Below are 19563 nucleotides of genomic sequence, written 5' to 3'. Positions count from 1 at the left end.
GGGAGAACATCCACACCGTAACACAACATAAACACAACATAAACACAATCGAACAAATACCCAGAACCCCTTACATCACCAACTCTTCTGGGACGCTACAATATACACCTCCGCTACCACCAAACCCCGCCCCAACTCAAACCCGCCACCGAAAAGAGGCATTCAATTTGTATTTTTATTTTATTTGATATGCCATTGATATTTTTTAATTATTATTATTTTAAACTCGATTTTGCATGTCACTATAAAGTTATATAAGCCTTGCTTGGTCAATATTCAATGCAAAACTTGTTTGGGTCCCTATTAAAGGATTAACTTGTTCAACCTCGGCTCGCGGCTTCGTTCAGTTTTAAATTTTGGCCCGCTCTGTATTTGAGTTTGACACCCCTGCTCTAGAAGGACAACCATCTCTGCAGCAATCCACCAATCAGGTCTGTATGGTTTAGTGGCCAGACGGAAGCCAATTCTTAGTAAAAGTTTGTTAGAGTCTCCGACCAAGAGAAGCAAAATTCTCTGGTTTGATGAGACGAAAATTGAACTCTTTGGCTTGAATGCCAGGCATTATGTTTGGAGGAAACCGGGCCCCGCTCATCACAAGGCCAATACCATCCCTATAAAGAAGCATGGTTGTGGCAGCATCATGATGTGGGGATGTTTTTCAGCGGCAGGCACTGGGAGGTTAGTCAGGTTAGAGGGAAAAATGAATGCAGGGATTTACACGGACATTCCAGATCAAAACCTGTTTCAGAGCGCTCTTGATCTGAGCCTGAGGCGATGGTTCATCTTTCAGCAGGACTACAACTTTAAGCACACAGCAAAGATCTCAAAGGAATGACTAAGTAACTTCCGTCAACTTATTTTACGGCAGTTATTTTCGTGCACGCCGTCACTGTCTCTTTTCTGCAATCTTAATTTGAATAATAATGTCATTTAAAACACGGGTCCCCAACCTTTTTTGTGTCACCGACTGGTTGAATGTAAGCATTATTTTCAGGGACTGGCTTTCCACTTGTGCAAGAGAAATACAGCAAAAATAAGTGCATCCTTTCATCCATCTTCAACAGCTTATCAGGAATCGGGTCGCGGGGACAACAGCTCCAGCAAAGACCCCCATACTTTCCTCTCCAGAACAAAATTAGCAACTTCCTCCTGGGGCATCCCGAAGCGTTCCCAGGCCGGAGAGGAGATGTAATCCTAATAAAATAAGTGCAGGAAAAATACAACTCACTACAAAGCTGAATTAGTGGGAGCCCTGGGCTTGTTTCTTTAGAAATTATATCCCCAGTAGGTTACCATCAACCTGCTGGGGACTGCAGATGGAAATCAGCCTTTGGTTACAATCTGTCACATTTATATTTGATATGTTCATTAATGTGCATTGTATCGTGTCACAAATATATACCAAAGGGAAATTTCCTATGAGGAGTTTTATCCTACATCTATTAACAAGCTTATTGGTGTGTCTAGTGGGACAGGCAAAAGTTAAGTCGGAGAAAATGCAGTCGTTTGTAAATTATTTAATGTTTTTCTGCGGCCCGGTAGCAAATGCGTCAAAAACAGATTCTGGTCCCCTGACCGGTGATTGGGGACCACTGATTTAAAAGAATACACATGACAAAACAAACGTTATTTAAAAATACAGTATTTGTGCTCAACAGCCTTAAATGGCAAATCAATTATTATTTTGCTACTTTATTTAAAACAAATACTTCAATTCACATTACTGATACTTTAAAAGGTTATTTCTGTAAGACTGAAAGCATTGATTTAAAGCTGCCAGATGTAGTAATGTGGCCAGAAAGGGCACTGCAATCACATTCAAAATTCTGTAGTCCCCTCCCACTCTCCATGGCTGAGGTTGCCAGATCCACAGCCAAATCACAATCTTACTCCAATAAACTTCAAAAGGCAATCGACGAGTCCTACTTTGTAGGTTTCTCTACTTTATGCTTCTTGCAAGATGGTTTACTAAGTAATTATGCCACATTTTACTAATGTCCATTAGCCAATTGTATTTGTAAAGTTACTCGGCAATAGTTTCGTTGGGAGTCTTGACAGATTGTTGGCATTACCCTGCTAAAATGTCTTGTTTGACCGCACGCACCATCATCAAAATAATTATATGTAATATATTACACATCTCATAGGCCTACTTTGATGGCAAGTCAAGGCCAACAGTAAAAAATTACCGCCACATTTCGTTACTCCATGTTGCATCCAACCTGACACTGCATTCTCTTCCATGTACGCACATCACCATCTTTCAGTGCAGAGTACAATTCTTTGAGCCAACCCACATTACGCATAAATAATATAGCCTACTACTATGTCAATACACAAAGTAGAAAATCATTACATGTAATGCATTGTATTGTGCCAAGCAAATACCACCACATAGGTGCCGATGCACAAACAGTACCAGAAACCGCAACTAACCGTGCTAATGTTGGAGCCCTTTTCCTCTTTGTATCAGCATATTGAGAACGAAATAGGCACTGACACTACCCATATCCACATAGGTTTTATATGTTGAAAATATATTTAGCTCCTTCAGTTGCATGACACATCAGGCTCAGGGGCATATATTTCCCCCGTTAGCCTGTATGTCCTTGTGTCATTAACCAGGCTAGCATGCTAAGCTACACTAGTGTGATGTTGCTTCACTCCTAAGCATTTGTTGCATAAACATACTACCTTTGTTAGACAAGGTCATAGACTGTATTGGACAGTATAGTTTACAAACAAAATGTCCATTCCCATTTATTACAAGTAATAAGAAAACATAAATGACTGACTTACCTATCAAGGAGGAAATTAGCAAGTTTGGCATCAGATGAAAAAATCTTCTCCACCTTCAATTGTCTCCATCTTTCAAACGCATCCCCGATACAAATCGTCGTTATGTTCCTGGCTTTAAGTTGAATAAGTTGAAAATCGTAACGACGCAATTTATATTTACCAAGGTCTGACATGTTTAGTAACTTTACCAGTGGCAGAAGCTCGACGAAGAGGGTGGTGCGTAACTGGCAACCTAGACGGGACACTTTCACAGATTTTTTAATTGGTTAAACGGTGGAGGGCGGGGCATCGAAATTAAAACAATAAAAACATTTCGGCGCTGTAAATCTAATTTTGAAATGAGCATATCCTGGTTGAACTACTGTTATCAGTTATAAAGGTACTGTATTCAAAAACAAGATGATTTATTAATGCCTTTTGACATATCAATGTCATTTAATGATGACTTGACACACAATGATTACATATGGGACCTTTAAGTTACAGTAAAAAAAAATAAATCCCATGATAGGAGTAAGTGGCAACCCTGTGCGTCATTCATTGCAATAACAGAAAAGTAAAAGTAGTTGAAACTGTGGTGAAAATACTCCCTGATTTTCTTTTTTTATTTACCCCTTGTTCATGTTTATTTTATTGTTCCTTTTTACTCCAAGGTAATATTTTTTCATACAAAACTTTAAAAATTTCCAATATCACATAACATAACCTCGCAGGCCTCCTTCGTGAAAAAACTGAAAGTCTAGTAAGTGGAAAATGTGAAACGCTGTCAATACCTTCCGGATGTGCTGTAGGAGGAATACAGCAAGTCCCATTGGTGCAATTGTTAGCTGACTTTTGCTATTGTTTTTCTACGAGTTAGAATGCACAAAAATAAAAAAAAATGCGTGCTTGTCCTACAGAGGGATTGTGAATGATAGGCACAATTTAAAAAAAGAAGTGTAGATCCCCTTTAAAGGCTTCACTTTCCTTTTAGTCATGAAGATAGAAGCAGCAGTAGCATATATTTAACTGTTATACAACCCACACTTCAAACAGGCGTTATACTTTTTATTTAATGGTACGGAAACAAACTTGAGATAATATTTTTGATGATGTGCGTCCTTCAGCTTCCTGGTTATACTACTTCCAGCAACAATTGGCTAGTAGAGGAGCGCCCTCCAGTGGCTACTTGTTGATGTACAGTACATGTGCCCTTGAATACCTCAGCTTGTAACATCCGCGGCCATAAATACTGAATATACTACAGCGGAATATCTAAATGTTCAAAAAAACAAACAAACAATAAATTAATCCACAATATTAATTATTCATGTAACATTTAACACTTTATTATGACTGTACAAAGAAAGTTATTGTTATGCAAAATAGCTTTTTAATGACAGTAATAAAAATGATATAAATATATAGTCCCTCTCACTAGAGAAAAAAGACACTATAACGCTCCCTTTTGAAAGGGAAAAACTTTCTCTACATGTTCCAAAACGTCCCCGAGATCTCAGTTAGACATCCGTCAGTCAGCTACAGATTTGGAAGCTTGCAATTTGTTTTACTTCATGAATAAGCTAACCTAACATGATATTATTTAACACTCGCACTTCTCTTTAAACGTATGTAACCAAATGTTGCTTGATACATGGTTTGTACATTAATCACACGTTTTATGATACAATTTTTAATATTCAGAAGGTGGGATCTCTTTTCCTGGTACCATGTTCTGTTATTCCAGGCTGACCCGCGAAGGGGGCATACTGTCATGCGTGTCTTGCAGGACGTGGGTGAGCAACTCATACATGACGAACACCACCATGTTGACTGGGAAGGCGCGCAGGCAGTTGATGCCCCAGCTCCGGAAGAAGACCCTGGGGCCCTCAGTGCGCGCCGTTTCCGCGATGCAGTGAAAAAAACCTCTGTAGAGCTTCCTCTCCCGGGCGCCGTCCATCTGTAGGCGTGCCTTGATGATGTCCATAGGCGTGCCAAGGGTCCACCCCGCCATTCCCGCCACGCCCCCAGCCAGCATCACCACACCCCAGGCTGGACGAGACGATACAGACATTGAAACACGTCTACTTACTGGCGATATCGCTTCTCATTTACCTGGCTTCTCTTTGCCACTCTCCGTCAGCCATTCACAAACGCTGGCGTAGGTCAAAAAGTAGGTGGCAAAGGACGGTCCGTCCCTAAGCATGAGAGGCACGACCCCCCTGTAGATACCCCGGAAGCCCTCTTCTCTGACAATGCTCAGCAGGCAGTGGATGGGACCGCGGTACTTGGGATGGGCCGAGCTGCCTTGTCGCCTCCTGGACTCAGTCTGACACTGGAGACGCACTTTGACGATGTCACCTGGAGACAGGACTAACGTCTTCACAAGGAAGACGGTGGACACGCGTTAGTGACGCCATCTTTACAAGCTTTTTGTTTGGTTTTAAAGGGGAACATTATCACAATTTCAGAAGGGTTAAAACCAATAAAAATCAGTTCCCAGTGGCTTATTTTATTTTTTGAAGTAAAAAAAAAAAAATGTTACCCATCAAGGATAACCCTAAAAAAAAAGCTTTAAAGTGAATGATTTTCGCTATCTGTGAAGCCATCGTCCATTTTCCTGTGACGTCATCCAGTGATGCCAATACGGATAGCACAGCAAGATATAGCAACATTAGCTCGGATTCAGACTCGGATTTCAGCGGCTTAAGCGATTCAACAAATTAAGCATGAATTGAAACGGATGGTTGGAGTATGGAGGCAGATAGCAAAAACGAAATTGAAGAAGAAACTGAAGCTATTGAGCGAATAGCTATTGATGCTATTCGGCCATGTTTTCCTTAGAATCGCTGGTAAAATGTGCAGACCAACGATCGGAAGTTTCGCATCTTGTGACACTGGATCAACTTAAATCCATCGATTGATAAGTGTATGTTTGGCATTAAATGTGGGTGGAGGGAAACGCTGGATGTAAATATAGTTTCAAATGTACATACAGCTAGCCTAAATAGCATGTTAGCATCGATTAGCTGGCAGTCATGCCGCGACCAAATATGTCTGATTAGCACATAAGTCAATAACATCAACAAAACTCACCTTTGTGATTTAGTTGACTTAATCGTTGGAAATGCATCTACAGGTTATCCATAAATCTCTGTGCCATGTCTGCCTTAGCACCGTCGGTAAAATGTGCAGACACTCCGGCACATTCAATGGGGGTCTGGCGGCAGATTTCTTTGACTTTATCGTTGGAAATGCATCTGCTTTGAGTGTCGCAGGAGGTCCACACAATCTTGCCATCTCTGTAGTAGCACACCTTTCGTCTGTAAAGTGTGCGGAACAAACTACTGACCATTTCGTCGGCTTTCCCCAAACCCTCGTATTTTGAACAAATTTCGTCCAATTTCTTGTCACTTTCGCATCTTTGGGCCAGTGGTGCAACTTGAATCCCTCCCTGTTAGTGCTGTTACACCCTCCGACAACACACCCACGAGGCATGATGTCTCCAAGCTTCCAGAAAATAGTCGAAAAAACGGAAAATAACGGAGATTAGACGCGGTGTTTGTAATGTGTTTGAGAAAATGGCGGCTTTATTACCTAAGTGACGTCACGTTCTGACGTCATCTCTCCGAGAGCGATAAATAGAAAGGCATTTAGTTCGCCAAAATTCACCCATTTAGAGTTCGGAAATCGGTTAAAAAAATATATGGTCTTTGTTCTGCAACATCATTATATATATTGACGCTTACATAGGTCTGGTGATAATGTTCCCCTTTAAGGGCGCTGACTCACAGACATAACAATGGCACCAATCTACATTACAGTGCAAGAGTTGTTGCAATTGAAATGAAGAGAAATTTAATTTGTCTGTTCCTGGGTCAAGCTGAGGCCATCACCAAACCTTACCAACAATAATTTAAGTATTACTTTAGGTTTTCCGAACATTGTTTGCTCTACTTTTGAGACAAGAAACTTCTCAAACTATTTACATGAAGTAAGTGCACTTTTTTCCTGAGGCTTTGCTACACATCCTAAAATAAAGCCTGTAGCTCTAGCAACTAGCCGTCAGTCAGCTACAGACGTGCAGAGTTTTCCCTTAATGTAATCGAATGTGGCGTCGCCACAGCAGTTTTAATACCGCTATACATTGAAAGGGTTTTTTTGTAACTTGAAAACAAATTAAAAGTAATATAATGTATTGTATTGTAGCCCCGAGAAAAAAAACACACAAACTCTGACGCTATTTTTAACTTTGATTACCAATCTTATGATACAGGGCACCATTCCAACAGGTTTTACCTCCCATGCAAAGACTTTCGTCTCATGAGTCCGCACTTCCCCTGACACACAACACTTCCTCAAGCTTACCAATCACCTTTCATGTACGGACACTGTGTTTGCGACCATGGGAAAAATTGACATCAAATCCAGACCACACAAACATATAACATTAACATTAGCTGGCCGTTCCAGTGTGAATTGATTTATACAGCCCATTATTTGCGCCCTATTGACAAGTGATGTACTGAAAACCTGAACACCGAAAAGGACTTTGATCACCGAAAACCGCGCTACCGAAACTGGATGTAAACAAAACTTACGCCTTTGTGACTGTCCGAAACTGGATGTAAACAACATTTACGCCTTTGTGACTGTCTAGAGTGTTATCAGTAGGTCTGCGATGTGGACGTGACTTTTAGATATATTGCAGATATACCCGCGGACGGCGATCTACAAAAAGAAGAGAAAGTCCAACTAAAGCAACAGCGCGAATCAAGTGTGATGTCATGCTTGCTGCAGCTCTTCTTTCGTCAGGGACATTGAGAAACAGAAGTAAACACGGGTACATTTTATAATAACACCAGAAGAAGAGGCTAGAATTGTTGCTAGTCGTTTTAAAATAAAAAAAAAAGTCATACAATTTCTATAAGCACTTGAAAAAAATCTCAACTAAGTACATGGTAAAAAATGCAGCAACAATTGAAAATGTGTCAAAACGTTGACAAAATATGTTAATACTAATTAATGAGGGATTTGTTTTAAATGTATGGATAAATTTTTTGAGCTTTTTTAAAGAAAACCATATAATCATAGCAAATTATACAAATTACTGGACGACATCATGTGACTGCGACCTTAACCACACACCCACGACCACAGGTATCTTGGCAGTTTAGGGGAAACCCTGGAAGTGGAAGCTGTAATATGACCATTTTGTTTTTCTTTGGTGGATAGATTAACCTTGCATGTTTAAATGTAATGTTAGTATTACAGGTGTCCCGATATGGGCAAAAAAACAAGTACAGTATGGAATTAAATCATCCATCCGTCCATTTTCTACCACTTATCCCTTTCTGGGTTGCGAGGAGTGCTGGAGCCTATCTCAGCTATCATATTGCATGTAATCATGAAGTGTTACGTTGTGATTAGGACCAAGTTCTTCTCGATATATTATGTTTTTCTTTTCTTCAAAACTGATTTTTTGTATATGGCTTTTTTCTCGTAATATTCTGATATTGCAGTCTAAAACAGCACATTTGTCAATGCAAACAAGTATTAAATAATTATAAATGCATATTGCTTACACACACAGCCTTCAAGATAGAAGCGAATTAGAACATTTTGAGTATCATATGTGCCTGCATCACAATCTTAAAGGGGAATTGATTGATTGATACTTTTATTAGTAGATTGCACAGTTCAGTACATATTCCGTACAATTGACCACTAAATGGTAACACCCGAATAAGTTTTTCAACTTGTTTAAGTCGGGGTCCACGTTAATCAATTCATGGTAAACTGCACTTTTTTTAAATTTTGCCTATGATTCACAATCCTTATCTATTACAAAAACACATGTTTTTCTTAACGTATTCTAATTAGTAAATACATGCAATCAAAACTGTGCGTACAATGGAGCTCATGGATGTTGCTCTATTCTATCCATAATGTGCTTAAAAAAATATTAAAACACCTACATTCAGGTTTATAAATGATGTAAGTATATTTGTAATGTAGAAACAGGCACATTTATAATAACATTTAATATTTACTTAGTTTGCTGATTTTAAGCATATGGCGGTGCATTCATTTCAAAAACACATTACAAGTGATTACTGATTACTACTCACTGCAAACTTCATGATAAACAAACGTAATAAAACATTACTTACTGTACAATGTCTGCTGTCACTTTGATGCCGTCCATTAAAATATTCATATATTCTTGTTTACAACAAGAATGACTCATAATCCTTGCCTTAGGGGTGAAGCAAACATCTTTCTCGCCATTTCGTGGACTAAATTGAATGTCAAATTTACCAACTTGTCGGATTATGTCCTCATCCAACTATTGGGGTGAGAGGCAGTATTTATGGTCAAGAATAAATGTTCACGAGCTCTGAGGAAAAAACTTAGCTCACCAGCTGATGATGTCAACATAGACACACAAGCTAGTGTTCAGGTCGCTGCCTAAATAGTTTGTCTGCGTTAGCGCTTATAACAAAAATACCACTAAACCTTCGTTAATATTCAAGTCACAAAGTGTAAAAGGAGTATATTGTTGGCAGTTTTTGGGTGGTTATTTAGAGGGATTTGACTCCATTGTAAACAGACTTTAATTTACAAGTAAGAATGCATATAAAAAATATAAATCTGTCTTCTTGTCTCTCATAATAATTGTGAACGATAGGCAAAATTCCGATAAAATTTCAGTTTCCCTTTGACTTCATGAATTATTGTGTCCACTGGGTGTAGCCAAAACATTTTAATAACCTTAAAGAGAAAATGAGTCCATCATGAAGTCAACGTTAATGTTAATTTGTATTGGGTTAATATCGGCATCAGCCAATGCTCATTGCGACAAAATCGCTATCTATCTGGAGTGAAAAAATTGTTGGATTAAAAAATAATTTCAAAATGGGCTTGTTATGTGAAAAAGTCAGAACATTATCAGTTAGAATGTGGCTCACATTTCTCTTCTACTGTTGCTAATGTTTGCGTTCTTCGAAACGCAGCAACGAGACATAGAATTGCTTACCTGCATAATTCCACCTGCCAGGCCAGACAGGAAGACTTCTCGTTTGGTGTTGGGACCGCTCACAGCTCCTCTGGCCTGCTTCAGACACTGCAGACAGTTCCTATAGGTGCCGAACACCACAGACGACGTGATGGAGATGGTGGTGACGGGTAGTGACATGCCTTTGAAGAAGCCGTGCACCTGAATGCCCCAGAGGGTACAATTTATTATTTTTAGCGCTATATATTGTGCATATCAAACCTCCCTAAAAGCACAAGAATCCTGAATATGTCTCCATCTTACTTGCTTTGACTGAAAAATCATGATGTGACGGCTGTCCTGTCCTGTAGGTGGCTTTAAAAGATTTTTCCCACCACAGTGCCATTTGCTGGATGTGGTAGGTCTCTATTTCACTTGGCCCCATTGCAAGCAGACTTTAAAATTGACACGCAAAAATAATCTCCTCAGCATGCACCCTTATCTGGATCTGCACCGACATTAAAAGTAATTTAAGATATATTTGAGGAGTCTTCAACGGGGGGTCCGGGACCCCAAGGGAATCCACAGGGTTACTGCAGAGGGGTCGTGAAATATTAGGTTGATTAGACACACACACACATATACATATACATACATATATATATACATACATATATATATATATATATATATATATATATATATATACATATATATATATATATATATATATATATATATATATATGTAGGTGTGGGAAAAATCACAAGACTACTTCCTCTCTACAGAACTGTTTCATGAGGGGTTCCCTCAGATCTCCTGATGATTGAGGGAACCCCTCATGAAACAGTTCTGTAGAGATGAAGTAGTCTTGTGATTTTTTCCCACACCTACATATTGCGCTCTACCACGGTATCGAGCACTATTCTCTGGATAATCCAATCAAGAGATATATATATATATATATATATATATATTCACCCTGCAATTTTTACACACATTTAAATGAATTTTAATATACACATTTATTGATCCAACACACTGTAGTCTAGTTTAGGAATGGCAGTGACATTGATAAAAACATGAATAATTATGTTTTTGTATTCATGTTAGCATATAAGATGCCAGGTAGCGATTAGCGCTCTAGTTGATAGCTTGCGAATAGTGCTGAAGCTGCAAGCTACCAATTGGGGCTCCAGTTACCAGCTAGTAATCAGTGATAGTTGTCAGCTAGTGATTAGTGGCGCTACTGATAAGGGGCAATAGCTGCCAGATGGCGGTTTGTGCCCGAGTTGGCAGCTAGTTATTAGGAGCGCTATGTTGTATTCTTTGAATATCTTAGTATTGTACAAAAACAAGGTACCTTTAGGACCAGTTCACTTTAAAAATATATTTTTATACAATATGTAAGTAAGGGGTCCACACTTCCAATTGTCCAACTGGCCTAAATGATGCTGCCTTCAAGAAAATTGGAAGAAAAGAATAACAAAAAAAATATATATACTTTTTATGTTTTTTTTGCTCACTTTAGCGTCCTTACTAACGACATGGCCATGCGTCATGGCCAATCATGTGACTGGGACAATGACGTCATCTAACTCCTAGTTGTATAACAGTAACATTATTGACACTCATCTCTCAGTACTGATATTTTTCTCGGCTCTCATGTAGTTCTCCAGGTGTGTAGCAAATAAAGTGAGGATTTCTTACCCCTTCTTTGGAAAAGGTGACCATTACACACTGGACTATTCCACTGAACTGTTTCTGGGTTTGGATCCGCACCTAAAACGAACACACTCAACAAGTGAGGACAACATTCCAGAAGCATGTTGGCATCATTTCAATGAACATTGTGTACCTTGACAGTGTCCAGAGGGTATCCTACCGCCACGCCGCAGGCCCCTGTTTGTGAGCGTGATTGTTGTGTGTGTGTGTGTGTGTGTGTGTGTGTGTGTGTGTGTGTGTGTGTGTGTGTGTGCACAAAGAAATGACAGCAATCAGGACACACAAGCTAAGCTCCAGCACAACACACTTCAATCAGAACTTCTAATGACTTCCTCTAATCATGTCTGAAATTTCTGTATTTGCCTTCTTTAGCCTACATGCTGTCTGTAACCATCTTTGAAAAGACGTTTTTGCACATGAAAAAAATAAAAAGAAGAGAGTCATTTTATTTCTACAATGTGCCGCAAGCAGCAGATACTTCATGGGACACGTTTTGAACACATCTGCAGGAGAAATCGACCGATGTTTTTTTAGACCTGATACTGACACTTAGTAGTCAAGGAGGCCAATAACCGAATATATGGAGCTGATATTAATTTGCAGTAAAAGTTATTTAAACTTGAATGGTATACTGTATGTTAGTAAACAGCTGGAAAAGACTTTAAATAGTTTTTTTCCAACATTATTTATTTAGGAAACGTCGGACCGGTAGAGCGAGTACAGCGGACAGAGGCTTGATCGTTGCAGGAGCAAAAGCAAACCGGAACTGGTAAGACGCTGGGAAGGAAGGACAAAAACTGGATTCCACAGCAAACAACGGAAGTTTTGAAAGTTAAGCAGAAAGGACATATTGTGTACAAGCGACAAACGCTGCAGGAAGAAGAGACAGGGAGAAGGTGAGAGGGCTTGGCCGCACGATTGCCGCGGTGAACAAGGTAACTCTTTTAATGCAGGGCAAATGGGCTGGTGCTTGAGCAGTTGTTAATAATCTACTTTAGTCATTTGGTATATACACTAAATACTGGTATCATGTGTATATATTTTATCTGCTGATGTAGTTCTATTGTAGTTGGGAAAAAAGATAGATATATGTCAAAACAACAAAAACCAGCGCCAATAATCGGCCAGCCCGACAATCGGTTGATCTCTAATATGCAGTATATAGAGGATCTTTGATTCGTGTTTTATACAGTAAAGGCTTGAAAGTAAAACAGTGTTCCTGTCGTATAGAGGATCTTAGACTAGTGTCTTTACAGTAGGGCCTTAAAAAATGAAAAATCCTGTTGAATATAGCAGGGGTCGTCAACGTTTTCCAAGGCAAGGACCCTCAAAAGGATGAAGAGATGGAGTAGAGATCCATACTTATATACTGTTTATAAAATTGTGTTTTAAATTTGACTGGTCCTAAAGGTACCTTGGCATTTTACATATTAAGATATTCAAAGACTACAGTACAGCGCTGCTATTAGCTTGCTAACTACCAACTCGAGCACTAATCACTCAGTGGCAACTTGTGCTGCTAATCGCTAGTGCCACTTATAGCTCATTGGCAACAAGAGCACTAATCGTGATCTGGCAAATAGAGCGCCAATCGCTAGCTGACAACTAACGCTGCTGATCGCTAGCTGACAAACAGAGAACTAATTGCTAGCTTACAAGTACAGCGCTATTCCCTACCTGACAACTAGAGCACTGGTCGCCAGCATGGCACTAGTGTGCTTGTCAAAAGCTATCTTAAATGCTAACATGAATACAAAAACATAATTATTCATGTTTTCTTTTTAACCGTGCAAGCACAGTGAGTAGGGTGGCCATGTCATTGTCATTCCTAAACTAGACTACAGTGTACTGGATAAATGTTAAAGTGTATTTTCTAATCTTCTTCGACGCTTGCTAGACAGGAACTCTGGAGGCTCTGACAAAGGCTGCTGTACGCTGGAGGCGTTCCAAGTGTTCTCGACAGGCCAAGTCGGTAAAGTTTTGGTGTATTGTACAATTTTGAAGATGCTCCACCGTCGTTGAGGCAGTACCGCAGAGGCACATTGCAAAGTGTCCGATGTAGAATTGTGTAAAAGTTAAGTACCACTGATAGTCACACACACACTACGTGTGGTGAAATTATCCTCTCCATTTGACCCATCCCCTTGTTCCACCCCCAGGGAGGTGAGGGGAGCAGTGAGCAGCAGCAGTGACTGTTAAATCATTTTGGGGATTTAACCCCCAATTTCAACCCATAATCCTGAGTGCCAAGCAGGGAGGAAATGGGTCCCATTTTTATAGTCTTTGGTATGACTCGGCCGGGGTTTGAACTCACGACCTACCGATCTCAGGGCGGACACTCTAACCACAAGGCCACTGAGCATAAAGATGTAGTGTCTGAGCCTCGAATGTACAGTTCTTAGTCTAATGATGGTTACTTGGTCAGGTCTGGAGAGAAGGTAGAGAGCATCCTGCTTGATGAAGTTTGGATGCTCCTGTCGCCATTGTTTCTTCGGTCTGTTCTTAATGATAGTCTTTGCTTCCTCAGTGTAATGTATTTAAATACATTTGTGGGAAAATTGTGTAAAAAAAAGTCTGATCAAGCGAAACATGTATAACCCCCCGCAGTACCTTTGTGGACCCTTGGGTTCTTGGACCCCTGTTGAAGACCTCTTGTATAAAGTATCTTTGACTGGTGTTTTTACAGCAGGGCCTTAAAACAGAAGGCATACCTGTTGAATAGAGGACATTACCCGTTGTATAAAAGGTATCCTTTATTAGTGCTTTACATTGGGGCCTTGAACACAAAAGAGTGCTCCTATCATACAGAGGATCCTTGACTAGTGTTTTTACAGTAGCTTTTACAAACATAAAAATCTTGTTCGATATAGGATCTTTGACGAGTGTTTTTACAGTTGGGCCTTAAAAACAGAAGAAAACTACTAACGTATGGAGGATCTTTGACCAGAAGAGTGGTCGAGTCGAATAGAACAGAGGATTTCTGACTAGTGTTTTTACATAGGGCCATAAAATGCAAGGACACTCCTGGTGTATAGAGCAGTGTATTTCCACCTTTTCTGAGCCAAGGCCCCTTTTTTTTGATTGAAAAATCCCGAGGCACACCACCAGCAGAAAATTCAGCAGCCGATATTGACAGTCAAAAGTCATTCTCGCAATTGTTGGATATGAATTCAATCCATAAACAACCATGCATCACTATAGCTCTTGTCTCAAAGTAGGTGTACTGTCACGACTTGTCACATCACGCCGTGACTTATTTTGAGTTTTTAAGTGTTTTCCTGGGTGTAGTGTTTTAGTTCTTGTCTTACACTCTTATTTTGGCGTCGATTGTCATGTACGGATGCACTTCGCGGACGCCGTGTGCTCTACTTGCTGTAAGTCTTTGCTGTTGTCCAGTATTCTGTTTTTGTTGACCTCGCAGCCAGTTCAGTTTTAGTTTTGTTTTGCATAGGCATCCCTGAGCTTCAATGCCTTTTCTTAGCGGCACTCGCCTTTTGTTTATTTTTGGCTTGAGCATTAGCTACCTTTTTACCTGCACCCTGCGTCCCGCTTGTTGTGATCAGGACAAACCGTGTTCCCGACATCTACAAAGCAATCAGCTACCTGCTGCCACCTACTGATATGCCAAACTTGAGACAGTACATACACTTAACAACGGCACATTATTTGCGGATTATAGTTACTTGTTTGCATAACAATTTTTTAAACTAATAAGGTGAAATTCCATAATGTCCCACTCCCACCAAACAATATCTCACAGCACAGGGGTTGACTATAAAGCAGGGGTCACCAACATTTTTGAAACCAAGAGCTACTTCTTTGGTACTGATTGATGCGAAGGGCTACCAGTTTGATACACACTTAAATAAATTGCCAGAAATAGCCAATTTGCTCATCCATCCATCCATCCATTTTCTACCGCTTATTCCCTTTCGGGGTCGCGGGGGGCGCTGGCGCCTATCTCAGCTACAATCGGGCGGAAGGCGGGGTACACCCTGGACAAGTCGCCACCTCATCGCAGGGCCAACACAGATAGACAGACAACATTCACACTCACATTCACACACTAGGGCCAATTTAGTGTTGCCAATCAACCTATCCCCAGGTGCATGTCTTTGGAAGTGGGAGGAAGCCGCAATTTACCTTAAATATATATATATATATATATATATATATATATATATATATATATATATATATATATATATATATATATGTAGGTGTGGGAAAAAAAATCACAAGACTACTTCATCTCTACAGATCTGTTTCATGAGGGGTTCCCTCAATCATCAGGAGATTTTAATGGAAGCATTCACATACAATGGTTTATATAGAGCACGGAGTGGGTGGGTACAAGCAGGCGTAGGGTGTGGTGATTGGCTCATGTGTTACCTAGGAGGTGTTTCCTTCTGTGGCGGCATGTTGAAATGATTTCACTGCGCTTGTTGAGGGATGATAAATCGGGATGATATATAATAAACAGTTTCTCTTTTAAGCATAGGTTGCATCTTTTATTACCACTGTTGTAAGGTGTGCTGGATGCAAGAATTTGCCATGTTATTAAATATTCAACATTATTGTCTTTGAGGTTCCAAATGTGTTTGCTGAGTTCTGTAGAATTCTGCAAAGTCTGGTTTCTAAAGGAGGCGTTGTGATTATTCCATCTTGTTTTGAACGCTCCTTCGGTTAATCCTACGTACGTGTCGGATGTGTTAATGTCCTTGCGTATTACCTTTGCTTGGTAAACGACTGATGTCTGTAAGCACCTTCCGTTGAGAGGGCAATCAGGTTTCTTGCGACAGTTACATTCATTATTGGTTTCAGAGTCGTTTAGTCTGGGGGTAGGCAGTCCTTTTGCAATTGCTTTGTTGTGGTTTGAAATGATTTGTTGCATGTTGTTCATACAGCTGTAGCTCAATTTAATGTTGTTCTTGTTGAATATTTTTCTTAGGGTGTTGCCTTTGGGGAAGTGTTTGTCGATCAGAGTGAGGAACCACAACAAAGCAATTGCAAAAGGACTGCCTACCCCCAGACTAAACGACTCTGAAACCAATAATGAATGTAACTGTCGCAAGAAACCTGATTGCCCTCTCAACGGAAGGTGCTTACAGACATCAGTCGTTTACCAAGCAAAGGTAATACGCAAGGACATTAACACATCCGACACGTACGTAGGATTAACCGAAGGAGCGTTCAAAACAAGATGGAATAATCACAACGCCTCCTTTAGAAACCAGACTTTGCAGAATTCTACAGAACTCAGCAAACACATTTGGAACCTCAAAGACAATAATGTTGAATATTCAATAACATGGCAAATTCTTGCATCCAGCACACCTTACAACAGTGGTAATAAAAGATGCAACCTATGCTTAAAAGAGAAACTGTTTATTATATATCATCCCGATTTATCATCCCTCAACAAGCGCAGTGAAATCATTTCAACATGCCGCCACAGAAGGAAACACCTCCTAGGTAACACATGAGCCAATCACCACACCCTACGCCTGCTTGTACCCACCCACTCTGTGCTCTATATAAACCATTGTATGTGAATGCTTCCATTAAAATCTCCTGATGATTGAGGGAACCCCTCATGAAACAGATCTGTAGAGATGAAGTAGTCTTGTGATTTTTTTTCCCACACCTACATATTGCGCTCTACCACGGTATCGAGCACTATTCTCTGGATAATCCAATCAAGACACATATATATATATATATATATATATATATATATATATATATATATATATATATATATATATATATATATATATATATATAAATGGGTATTTCTGTCTGTCATTCCGTCGTGCATTTTTTTTCCTTTTACGGAAGGTTTTTTGTAGAGAATAAATGATGAAAAAAACACTTAATTGAACGGTTTAAAAGAGGAGAAAACGGGGAAAAAAATGAAAATTTAACTTTGAAACATAGTTTAGCTAAAATTTCGACTCTTTAAAATTCAAAATTCAACCGAAAAAAAGTAGCTAATTCGAATCTTTTTGAAAATTTTTAAAAAATAATTTATGGAACAGCATTAGTAATTTTTCCTCATTAAGATTAATTTTAGAATTTCGATGACATGTTTTAAATAGGTTAAAATTCAATCTGTACTTAATTAGAATATATAACAAATTAGACCAAGCGAAATTTTTAACAAAGAAAAATTAAATATTTCTTCTATATTTTCCAGAACCAAAATTTTAAAAGAAATTCAAAAGACTTTAAAATAAGATTTAAATTTGATTCTACAGATTTTCTAGATTTGTCAGAATATTTTTTTTGAATTTTAAACATAAGTTTGAAGAAATATTTCACAAATATTCTTCTTTGAAAAAACAGAAACTAAAATGAAGAATTACATTAAAATGTATTTAATATTCTTCAAAATAAAAAATAAAAAATACTTGAACATTGATTTAAATTGTCAGGGAAAAAGAGGAAGGAATTTAAAAGGTAAAAATGTATGTTTTTAAAAATCCTAAAATAATTTTTAAGGTTGTATTTTTTTCTCTAAAATTGTCTTTCTGAAAGTTATAATAAGCAAAGTAAAAAAATTAATGCATTTATTTAAACAAGTGAAGACTAGGTCTTTAAAATATTTTCTTGTATTTTCAAATTCTATTTGAGTTTTGTCTCTCTTAGAAATAAAAATGTCGAGCAAAGCGAGACCAGCTTGCTAGTAAATAAATAACATTTAAAAAATAAAGGCAGCTCACTGGTAAGTGCTTCTATTTGAGCTATTTTTAGAACAGGCCAGCGGGCTACTCATAAATGATAAATGGGTTGTACTTGTATAGCGCTTTTCTACCTTCAAGGTACTCAAAGCGCTTTGACACTACTTCCACATTTACCCATTCACACACACATTCACACACTGATGGAGGGAGCTGCCATGCAAGGCGCCAACCAGCACCCATCAGGAGCAAGGGTGAAGTGTCTTGCTCAGGACACAACGGACGTGACGAGGTTGGTTCTAGGTGGGATTTGAACCAGTGACCCTCGGGTTGCACACGGCCACTCTCCCACTGCGCCACGCCGTCCCATCTGGTCCTTGCGGGCTACCTGCGGCCCGCGGGCACCGCATTGGTGACCCCTGCTATAGAGGATACCATAGAGGACTGTTGACAAGAAATGTGCTTATTTTTTTGGATTTATTGAAACTTTTATTAGTATATTGCAAAGGAAGGGAATACATTAGATGAAACAGTACAGTACATACTCCGTACCATTAACCACTAAATGCCAACACCCGAATACGTTTTTCAACATTTTTAAGTCGAGGTCCACATGGCATATTGAGAATATCTGACTTTAAAGAGAATTCCTGTAGAATAGAGGATTTCTGCCTAATGATTTTACAGTAGGGCCTATAAACTCAACTTTGCTCCTGTCGTACAGAGGATCTTCGACTCGAAGGGCGTCAAAACAGGCATAGCTTTCCAGGCGTATCTAAGATCTTTGACGAGTGATGGCTGGTTGAAGTTTATTTCGAATGTTTTATTATACAGTATATCAATAATATTTATGCTATATATACAATATGGGGAGATAAAAGTGTGCGGATATGTCAGAGTCCATAGTTTTCAAATAAAATAAATGTGCCTCCGAATACTTTTAAAGTATGAAGCATATGTTCGAATAGGTCGTTAAACCGGTTTTTCAGACTCACCTTGACTAAAAAAACACACATAGCAAATTATTTTAACGTAAATGCGACATATCTGTTGTAATTGTTTAGGGATTGCAACAAACAAATAGGTCGCCGGAGTTTGATTCCATACGTCTTGTATGCTAGCTGGCTAACAGCAATGCCGTTTTTACCTGCCAACGAGCCGGACACAAAATCTGCGATGTGCATCCTGTCACAATGTCAGCTGCCGGCATGTTGTTGTTGCTGATGCTGCTGGACTTGTTGCGGCCATGCTGCGTCCTCCTGCTGCTCCGCTTTAGCGTCACCTTGACCGCATGCTTACATGACACAGCCGAGGAGGTGTGGTCTTGCTGTCACCACGTGCTGAAGGGTCGTTTGCGAACGAGCTGACATAAACAAGAGT

General features: G+C 39.3%; 1 protein-coding gene across 1 annotated transcript; it reads right to left on the bottom strand.

Moving 5' to 3' along the window:
* Positions 1-4098: 4098 nt before the first annotated feature.
* slc25a47a (solute carrier family 25 member 47a) lies at positions 4099-19530 on the bottom strand. The gene is made up of 6 exons (XM_061901304.1): positions 19331-19530; positions 11634-11677; positions 11486-11557; positions 9818-9997; positions 4894-5158; positions 4099-4830 (listed from the first exon to the last, which is right to left on the bottom strand). Exons 1-6 carry the CDS (start codon positions 19365-19367, stop codon positions 4517-4519), a joined length of 912 nt encoding a protein of 303 aa, XP_061757288.1. The 5' UTR covers positions 19368-19530; the 3' UTR covers positions 4099-4516.
* Between the last annotated feature and the right edge of the window lie 33 nt (positions 19531-19563).

The sequence above is a fragment of the Nerophis ophidion genome, linkage group LG05, assembly GCF_033978795.1.
Source record: "Nerophis ophidion isolate RoL-2023_Sa linkage group LG05, RoL_Noph_v1.0, whole genome shotgun sequence".
Taxonomy (NCBI): domain Eukaryota; kingdom Metazoa; phylum Chordata; class Actinopteri; order Syngnathiformes; family Syngnathidae; genus Nerophis; species Nerophis ophidion.
Note: the sequence above shows the minus strand (reverse complement) of the source record. Positions and strands in the feature narration are given on the sequence as shown.